At 38.2% G+C, this 10930-nt stretch overlaps 1 protein-coding gene across 1 annotated transcript in view; it reads right to left on the bottom strand.

The window, feature by feature from the left end:
- Positions 1–5477: 5477 nt before the first annotated feature.
- ZMYM2 (zinc finger MYM-type containing 2) overlaps positions 5478–10930 on the bottom strand; it is an 88812-nt gene continuing 83359 nt past the window's right edge. Inside the window, exons 22-25 of the mRNA XM_007464514.1 lie at positions 8715–8829; positions 7835–8086; positions 7424–7544; positions 5478–6139 (exon numbers count right to left, since the gene is read on the bottom strand). Coding sequence (XP_007464576.1) covers positions 5947–6139; positions 7424–7544; positions 7835–8086; positions 8715–8829 — 681 coding nt within the window. The 3' untranslated portion in view covers positions 5478–5946. The remainder of the gene's footprint in view (positions 6140–7423; positions 7545–7834; positions 8087–8714; positions 8830–10930) is intronic.

The raw sequence follows: 10930 nt of genomic DNA on the forward strand, positions 1-10930 counted from the left end.
AAAAAACAACTCAGGGGAACTACATTAAAAATACTTATGATCTATCAATGCAAAGGCAGAATATAAATGTAATTGTATTTATACACAAATTACATGAGCATATGCATAAGGACCAGATGGAGGAAATATTGATATGCCAAGAGAGTGAAGTTTCAGATATATTTGTTGTATTAAAATGTTTCCCCTTTATTATAACAATTTAATATTCTTTACTGCTTTTACAAAATAATCTTACCCAAAATATTTTTTTAAAAATCTAAAGCAGAATATTTACTGAAAAAAAATGAGAATTGTCCAAAATAAAAAAAAAAAAATTCACTCAACAAACATTTATGATCATCCAGTGTATGCTGGGAGCTTCTCCAGGTGCTCGGGACAGAGCAGGGAAGCACACTTGCCCCAGCCCGTGACCTGACCTTCTGGTGAAACACCTGCTCCTGCAGCATAGTGCCCGTGACCGTGGCCGGTGCTGCGGCCCTGCCCTATCCGAGCAGTCAGCGCCCACTCTCCCTCTGCAGGACGGGAAGCAGGGGGCACAGTACAGAGACCTGGCCTGCACTCAGGACTGGAGAGCTGGGCTCACTAAGAGCAGGGGCTTGATAAGTTACTTGACCTGTGTATTAAATTTATTTCATCGTACAAGTGATTGTGCTCAATAAGGCCCATGGCCCCATCTTATTCTGACATTCCATCACACTTTCACTTCTCTGCAACTAGACTAAGTCTTTGAGGAGAGGCACTGTGCTCCCAGTACCTGGCTTAGGGTACCTGAGAGAACCATCACCCGAGTGTTTGTTGAACGAATAAACAATGGCTCCAGGAAACGACAGCAGCCACTCAGAAAGCCCTATCACATTTATGTAGAACAGTCATGCTACAAATACTGAGGCAAAAAGGAAAGTAAAAGAAAGCAGTTGTTCTTAAGTTTCAGCATTCAATAATGGCTCTACAACTGCCATTTTATTTATGCCTGTTCTAAGCATTCCTTGCATTTTCCTTTAAATTGAATAGGCAAATTTTACAGTAAGCCTTGTTACCTCTACCCAAACTAAGCGATACAAGAGAAAAAAATACTAGATGCTTTATTTAAGGAAAATACTAGATCTGCCACTAGTTTTATTACAGGCTTGCAATTCCTCATCAGCAAGTCTGAGATCCAAGTAGTTTGAAAATCTAGCTTTTTGTGCTTGTGACAAAAGCCGAGCTAAGCCATGCAAAGCTTTCTGTGGCCACACACCGCTCACCCCATCACTATTGATACCTGATTTATCGCTGAGGAGATACTGATTACAGGGTGGTGCCCCGAGCCCACTGAGGGTCCTATGTAACCTACAAGCACACGTAGTTTTGAAAAAGAAAATTCTGAATTCTAAACCCCCAAGAATTTCTGCTAAGGGACTACAGTATACTTACAGTCGTATAGACAAAAAAGCAACTAAAGCCTGGTGCTGTACACTACTGCCATCTGCTGACGGCAGTTTAGAAGTACAAATACGTAATCAAAATGGAAACGTTTCATCTGCTCACAGGGTTATGCAGCGACACCGGTGACTTAAAATAAATTTGAGATTCTATTTTTTTCAAAAGCAATTGCTATGAAATAAATCCTCAGTGGCTGAAGTTCTTTTAAATTTCTATAACGTATTGGACCTTGTATGTTCCATCCACATCACATAACCTACAAGTGGAATTATCTTAATTCAATGTGGTTTCATACTTTTCAGTATTATCTCTAACTCATGAGCTCTAGTGACCCCTTTGGGTGCTATTACAAGTTAGTCTGAAAGCCAGAGGTGAGGACTGATGCCAACAAAATGGAACCATTAAAATAACCAGAAATTGCTCCACTGACCGTTTCTTACAGAGCCATAAGCAATGTCAAGGTTACAGGAATCTAAATAAACCACAGGTGGTGCTAATTCTATGAAAACTACTCTAGACCATAATAGCCTTTTAGGGTATTTCTGAGTGGCCACAATCTTGTCTGTTTTAAACTATTATGGATACATTCCCTAGGAGTTAAATAACCATACAAGTATATCTTGTTTACCCTCGTAATTGTAACCTTTGGAACACTGCTGTCTTAATCTTTTATTTTCTCTCCCTCCCTAACCACCATGGTTGGCAGTAGCTCTTTAGCACAGGGGAAATATGAAACAAAGATCTGTTGTTTAGATTTTGGGATAGTGAATTTTCATGTGCTGAGTTTACCTCTGAGGAGTTATCCAACGACACAATGACCTCCGTTGGTATACCCACAGGATCTGTGGACCCCCTCCGGTTCTATTCCTAATATGTACTTTATTTACAGATTAAATCTTAGTTTCTCTTTGGTTCTTTTTTCTCAAAAGGTCTAAATTCATGGATTAACTCAGTAATTAATTAGGACATTATATGTCCAGATATTAAGAACAACTTTCTCTTGTCCAGTTCATTATAAGGCAGGGGATCACAGCAACTTATTTGGGGTACCCCTCTAAGTAAATACCCTCTAGGTATTTTGGGGTATCTAGCTTCTAAGTAAAGAGGGAAAAAAAAAGTACAAATTGAGACAGCATTTTAAGTGTTTCTACTCTCAGATCCAGACTTACACAATTAACCTGTTCTGGTCATCAACTTCTAAATTTATAAGATTTTGTTACGTGGTATCATTTTCAAGCATGATATACCCAGAAACGACAAAAAAAAGTACTTAATACAGGAAAACGTCATTAACAATGGTCTATTCCTAAGAACACAGTAGAATGGAAAAATTTAAATCCAAAGAACTCTAAAAATGCGTAAGGGGCTTATTAAGGGGGAAAATTCAACAGTATTGTAATTTAGTTAAATTTATTCTTTAAAAACATTTTCATGCACACTTTCACGACTGCGTTGTTTGAGGGGGTAAAGAGATGATCCTACAGGCAGGGTCCACTCAGAACATAAGTGATATGCGTATAACAATACATTTTGGAAACAACTGGCAAAATAAAAGTGTAAATTTTCATAGTGATTTAAGACTGCAAGACATTTAAGATCTCAGATTAAATGGACCGATTAATATTAGAGTAGTACAGACCAAAACTGTGCAATGTTACCACTTCTGCGTCACTGTGACCCTAACACGTGCACTCCTAACCACCGCAACCACAAAGCAGTCGTCCAGGACAGAGGGAAACCCCATCAGAAAACAGTGACGGAAGTCTGAATGCACAGCACAACACACACCCTCTCCCTATCTCAGTGTGTGCAATCCACTGGTAACAACTCCACGCAGTAGGAGAGAAAGAAACATGAACTACTATTCAAACAAAGTATTTTTATGACCAAAAGAAAAGTTGAGCTTCTTGCCTAGAAAAGTCCTTTAATATCTTACATTACCCAATACAGTTAAAAGTCTTAAAAAAAAAAAAAAAGAAAAGAAAAAAGCAAAGTGTTAATGAAGATTTAATTTAGCATGGGAAATTCACTTTTCTCAATATGGATAAAAACTTTTGTATTGATTCATTTTAAATGGCAAAATCTTCAGAACAGAAAAATATAGCATCTCCAACAGACATCTAAAGGCAACAATATTATATTTACAGGATGCCGTCATCAGAAATCACTAAGCAGCAGAAAGAAACTACCATTTCACTACCCTTTTCTCAGCAGTCATCTAGGACCACACAAACTAAGGAGATTCAGGAACTAACGAAACATATTCTAGATGAAGCAAGGTTCACAGAACAAACAATTCTCATAAAATAGTATTATTTTTTTTCTTCCCCCCCACCCCTGAGAGTCAAGTTAACCAATCCTTGGATTGCAATCAAGACAAAGACAAGAGCTCTAAATCCTTAATCATATCAATATCAAAACTATGTAGACACTTCTGTTTAGAAAAGCCAAAATGTACAACAAAGGAAATGAAAATAGCAAGACAAGGTGCTATTAATAGTGGGATCATAGCAGAAATGCAGGGTATTTGGTAAAGTATACATTAGGTGACATTTGGGGAAAACTTTATTGCTCTTGATGGAACATAGCACCAGTTCAAAGAATAAAAGATGCTCAGGATTAATCACCTTTAATCAACAATATGCGTTCATATGAAAAGCGCTTAGAGCAGCAGTTCTGGCAGAAGGTGGGGATGAGAAGTTCTCTGTGTCATTTATGCTTTAAATATAACCACTTCATTAAAAAGACAACAAGCAAAATCTATACCTAGTTACGTGCATGAGATTTGCTGCTGTCAGTCTGATTATCAAATCCAGAAATACAAAATCAATTAAGGGACAGAAACGTTATTCAAACTTATAAAACAAGTTAGAACATTAAAAAGTAATTTTTATGCCAAAAATATTTGTTAATTATTGCTTAAATATACAGCTGATTACACTCGTGAAATTTTCCAAATCATAAATGAGGAGATTTCTTCTGAATGTTAACATTTATCCCAAGGAAGAGAGAAATATTTAAGGGATGTGTAGACATTGCTTAACCACTGTGGAAAACAGCCCAACTTCCCCCAAACAGTTTTAATAACGAACATCACTGTGTTGACTGAGGAACTGGGAACAAGACTACGTGATCACACTCAAGCTCTGTGAAGTCAGCCAAAGGGTTTCTTCATGGTAACTGTAGCCGGCACTTCCTCGGTCTTTTAGAAGGTAGGATTTTATGTAAACTTCTTGTTCTAAAAGAAAAGGTCTGAATGGATAAATCGCTATGCAGAAGTACAAAGTTTTTTAATGCAATCTTCTGTAAGAAGTAATTAAAACGTAAAAGCCAAACAATCTAACATCGAACGTAATTTCCTTCAAGATACACTTTATCCATCAGCCTGAACCGCCAGTCACTGACCTGCTAACCCTCATAGTGAAACGGGTGCTATCTTACTTAAACTAGCTCGACTTTCCGCGACAACAGTCTCAGGCGTGGCATTTTTAACTACCCAGCGTGTGCATCAGTCATATTTGAGGGCAGGCACAAGAATTCTCATACAGTTGGTGAAGCTGTGGAGTACCACCCGGGGATGGAAACATGACCTGTAACTTCAAGGGGAGAGAAAAACCAAACGCTTATAAATGAAGGGGATTTGGGATACTTAGGGTTGACATAGAAAACAGAATTTTATATTTTCATCATTTTTGCAAAGAAAATGTCTCCACGATCATGTTATCAACATCATTCTTTATATATGTGTGTGTATACACATATGTACATATACACACACATATATATAAGTATATATACATAATTATTATTGTTTGGGGTGATGCAGAAAGCCACAAATGAGAAAAGGACACTAAGGTTTTAATAAGGGGAACAAAAAGTTCTGTTCACCAGTATAGATTCACATTACAGTACACCAGTATCGACAGCATTTTCTTGTCTATTTTTGGTACAGAAGATGGTATCTCTCTACATAACCTGGTAAGGCTTCAGTAACTAAAGCATAAAACAAACCAACAAAAACCCCCGCAAAAAAACAAAACAAAAAACCCAGCCTATTAGTTTACAGTTTATTTTAAAAATTCTGAAAGACACTGCAAGTTCTAAACTTTTAGTAGGTGCTCCCCACACACAACCATCTTGTCAAGAACCCAGCAGAAGAGCCCCCTTTCCAGGAAGCTTTGCAACAGCAGAGTTGTGCAATATGGGTGTTTCTTACTACAAGAAAAAATTATACATGGCACATTCTCATTCATATCTTGTAATGTAAAAAGTTACAAACATACCTAATCAAATAAATAATAATAAAAAAAAGAATTTGAATGTATTTGTAAGTATCCTAAAACCACTACATAGAATAATGGCAACTTTCACTCACAGATTATTTACAAGGTAATACCCAGTGTGGGTACACTGCTACAAAACTCAAAACAGAAGGAGTAAACTTGAAATGTTTTCCATAGTAAAGATCTAGCAGCATGACTATCTAATGCTGTTTTCTCCCGATTGCTTCTAAAACATTCCTTTTTACTCTGTGTCTTCGTCCAGTTCATAATTGTCTTTATCATAAATATCTTTTACTAAAAGAACCCGTACGAGCATATTTTCCAAGGTGTTTCGGTCCAGCGAAGCAGACGTGTACCAGACAGGGCTGTCTGCAGAGCTAGAGCGTTCTGGTTGCAAATAGAAAACATCCATTCTCTGATTAAGATTCTGTGGACTTCAGGAGAAAGGAGAAAGTCCATGTCACAGTATGTACACGCAATTCCTCACAACTTCCTTCTTTTCTTTCAAGAATAATTCTGCTACCATTAACCACATTACATGGGCAGACCACAAGCATAATTACCTACATTAAATATTCTATCACTGAGATATTCTGAAAGTTAATTTCTACAATAAAAGATTATTTTCCCACTATAATTTAAATTCTGTATTTCACTGAATCCAAGACACCATCGATAGAAACATTATTTTTAATCATTATTTTAATATTGCCATTAAACAAGCACTGCCAATTATAATTTCAAGATGCATCAATTATAATATGCATCCCAGTTTCAGAGACAGTATAAAATGTGAGAAATGTGTCTTAGAATTGATGAAATACAGTAGCACATAAAATAAAAATACTTAACAGCATTACACAAAAGAAATAATTTTTAACATAATAACTGAGATAGGAATTTCCAACTAATAAATAGTTACTACCATTGGAAGATCCAGATACTGGTGCAGGGCCACCCAAAACTATCGTCAGAAATATTAATTATTAAAAATAATCATCCTATAGGTGACATTACTGCTTTTATGGTTCTTGAGAGTTAACCTGGAGAAAATTTATAAAAACAATTTACAAAACTGTTTACATAAGAAAATACATTCTGAGTTCATGCTTGCCTTTTAAAAATCAGAGTGCATACCTAAAATAATGAACAAGCATAAAATAATCTGTGGTCTCCAAAAATTTCACTGGTTTAAAATATTTTAAATGCCTGTTGGTACCCGCGGGGGAAAGCAGTGGTGAAAGCAGTGGTGCAGTTGGAACGCACAGGGCCCTGAGAAGACGCCGCGCCCTGCCGACACCTCAGGGATCTCCCTCCAGAACCGAGGACTCGCCTCTCTCCACCTTCTCACCAGGGCATCACTGGGACCCAGGCCCAGGCAGGACTGCTCTCTGCTTGCCACAGCAGAGCTGGCTGCAACAGAGACACCACAGCCCAAAAAGCCTAAGACATGTACTGTCTGACCCTCTTCAAGTACAGCAGTCATTTCGTTAGTAGAGAGCGATTTCTTAACATGTGCTTAAAACATGAAGCATAAGCTGAGTATTTTATAATAACAGGACTAAAAACGTTATAACTGAAAGGACTTCATAAGTGAGAAATGAGAGAAATCTAAAAAAAGAGGACCAAGGAAAAAAATGTCACCTCTTGGTAGTAATAAATTCATAGCAACTAACTGTTACTACCATTTAAAAAACTCAAATGTCATTAACCCTTACCTTTTAGACAAGTAGCATTCAAACATTTTCACAGGACATCTAGAAGGATTGGCTGTATTTTCAATTTGTTCAAATACTGGCTCATCATCTTCGTGTTTTCTCTTTCCAGTAGTAATTTTATCTTAAGAAATAAAAATTACATAAACTTTCTAAGACCATCCTTGAAGAAAGGTGACACTATTCACTCTGGTCACTCCCAGTATCTCTTACACCAAAGAACGGGACCAGGTGTGCTTCAGAGCTCTCAACTGTGGCTTCTGGTAATTCCTAATTTTAAGACAACATAGGTTGTCTTATCTTATGAAAATGACAGTCCTTAGGTTCTTAACAAGTGACCAGGTGGTCTTTAGTAAGGCAAGGAGTGGCAGTCCCTGCCACAGACAATCCCAAAACGAAAACCCGTTACACTACCTTCATTATCTGTTCCACATAAGGAAGACACTTGGTATCGAAGACATGCTTTATTTTCCATTGTTAAAGGGTTTTTTTTCCAATGCCTAAACACAGTGCCAAAGGAAAGCCTTAAGTGCTGCTCCACTGTTTTCAGGCCAAAATACTTAGTGTTAAAGTAGAACAGGGTATTCAGGAGAGCTGCTGGAGAGTGTGATCCTAGATGTTTTATCCTCCAGAGATAATCTTCTTCAACTCGAGAAAATATTGACCCTTAAATAGAGAGAAAGATTTTGAAAGAATTACAATAAACAGTTTTCACGTAACCAGCTAGAAACAGATAGAAGTTAATTCAAGAACAAACCTATTCCAATCCTCCATTCACTCCAGATCAACTGGAATGAATTTCAGAATCACCTATGCGGCTCTGAAACAACACAGAGCCGGGAAACACAACAGACTACACAGCTAGCACCCCCGGGGGCAGGCCTGGAGTCTGCTCCTGGTCTTCCAGAGGACAAGCAGACCATGGTCAGAAGGGAATTTTACATCTGCAGAAATCCTGAAAAAAAATAGGTGATTTCCATTCAAACAAGTTTTCTTTATACATCTAAAACAGAGGTTTCTTAGAGAAATTTACATCAGAATCTCAACTGGAGGGCTTAAGAAATGAGCATCCAGTTTCTTACTCTAAAGAAAGTGGGTCATGTTTATTACAAAGTTCTTCATAAACACTAGCTATCAACCACATTCATTTCTAATTCAACGAAAGACGAACCGATGCGTCCGTGAATAAGTGCTCTCTCATTTAAATTATTTCCTAATTATCTTTAGTACACTTTCTATAAACACAGAAAATCCCAGCAGCAAGTGGGCGACATTTTATTTAAAGGAGCATTACCATCTGGAAGTATGCTTGGTTGCCAACTTCGGAGTATTTTATTCAATTCTTGCTCAAATGTCTGGAATCCTGGATCAATAAATATGTTGTCTTTTCGATTACTACCATACAAGTACTACAAAAAAAAAAAAACAAACTTGAAGGATTTAAGATTTATGTGAGCTAATTACAGACCACTTATACTCTATTTCCTAAGGAAAAAATAAACGTCTTACGTCTTTGTCTTTATTAGCATACTAATAAGAGATGACTGCCTTCTCTATATATCTGGAAATCAAAGAAACATAAGTTACCAATTAATCTGTTGCTTAAAAAACTCAAAGCTGAAATACAAAGGCAAGAACTCGGAACGTAAGAACTGGATGAGAATCTTCAGTCTGTCAGATACAAACAGAGCATGTGGCTCCAATGCTCAGCACACAGTCCACGGACACGAAGGGTGAGGGCAGGGTGGGAGGGTTTCTGTGCGTGAAGCCTCTCCGAGCAGCCTGTGAGCTTGAGGCTTTTCCCCTTGTTTCCTCTCTATGCCCCACTCTCCTTGAGTTATTGCAAATTTATGAATCTTACAACTTACTATGACAAACCTTAACAGTGAGGGTTGCTAAAGAATGACTTAAACACCAAAGTTTGCAAACTCCATCTCCACTGAGTAAAAATAACGTACAAGTAAAATATGTGACAACAGCACAAAGAACGGGAGGTGGTAACTGGGATTACAGGGCTTGAGGTTATCACATGTGAGACAGGGCAAGAAGATTTGAAGGTATATAATGATTAACTGAAGATGCACATTGCAAACCCACTAAAAATAATTTAACAGGCATAAATAATAAACCAATGATGGAGATAAATGTAATCACAGAAAAATAATTCAAAAGAAAGCAGAAAAAGACAAAAACAAAAAAACCCCACAAAGAACAGATACAGTGCCCCCTCATCCACAGTTTCACTTTCTGTGGTTTCAGTTACCCACAGTCAACCAAGGTCCAAAACTATTAAATGAAAGATGACAGAAATAAACAATTTATAAATTTTAATTGCAGGCCATTCTGAGAAGCCATGATGAAATCTCGCGGTGTCATGTCATCCCGCCTGGAGGGACGTGAATCACCCTTGCTACGGCACATCCCGCACATCAGCCACCTGGTGGCCATCTGGGTTGTCAGATCCACTGCAGGGTTGCAGGGCTTGTGCTCAAGTGACCCTTACTTTACATAATTATGGCCCCAAAGCAAGAGGAGTGAAGCTGGCAATTCGGACACGCCAGAGAGAGGACGCACAGTGCCTCCTTTGAGGGAAACGGCGAAAGTTCTGGACTTAATCAGGAAAGAAAAAAATCGGATGCTGAGGTTGCTGAGATCCACGGTAAGAACGAATCTTCTATCTGCGATGTCGTAAAGCAGGAAAAAAATTCAGGCTAGTTTTGCTGTCACACCTCAAACTATAAAAGCTACAGCCACAGAGGGGGGTCATTGCTTAGTTAAGATGGAAAAGGTGTTAAATTTGTACAATAAGATTTTTGAGAGAGAGAGAGAGACACCACATTCACATAACTTTTATCGCAGCATATTATGATAATTATTCCATTCTGTTAGTAATTATTGTTGTTACTCTCTTACTGTGCCTAATTTACAAATCAAAACTGTATCACAGGTAGGTGTGTAGAGGCCACTGTAGTATACACAGGCTTCAGCCCTCCAGTGGGAATCCTGAAGTATCCCCCGTAGATGAGGGGGCTCAACTGTATAACAAGCACAAACAAGCAGGATTTTCAATCCAGTGATTAATTTACATTAAATGTAAAAGGTCTAAACCGGGGTCTGCACTACAGTCCTGAAGGCTGGCCTGCTGCCTGTTTACAAATACAACCAAGTTTTCTTAAAACAGAGTGCAAGCGCCCAGGCTGCTTTCCACAGATTAAGTATGGCCTACAGAGCCTAAAATGTTTACCAGCCGGTTCTTTAAATAAAAAATTTTGTTGGTCTAAACACACCAAGACAAATATTATCAGACTGGATTAAAATTTTTTTTAATTTGAAAAACAAGGCCGGGACTTCCCTGGTGACACAGTGGTTAAGAATCCACCTGCCAGTGCAGGGAACACGGGTTCGAGCCCTGGTCTGGGAAGATCCCACATGCCGCGGAGCAACTATGCCCGTGTGCCACAACTACTGAGCCTGCGCTCTAGAGCCCGCGAGCCACAACTACTGAGCCCA

The sequence above is a fragment of the Lipotes vexillifer genome, unplaced genomic scaffold (genome assembly GCF_000442215.2).
Source record: "Lipotes vexillifer unplaced genomic scaffold, Lipotes_vexillifer_v1.1 scaffold2116, whole genome shotgun sequence".
NCBI classification, from domain to species: Eukaryota; Metazoa; Chordata; class Mammalia; order Artiodactyla; family Lipotidae; genus Lipotes; species Lipotes vexillifer.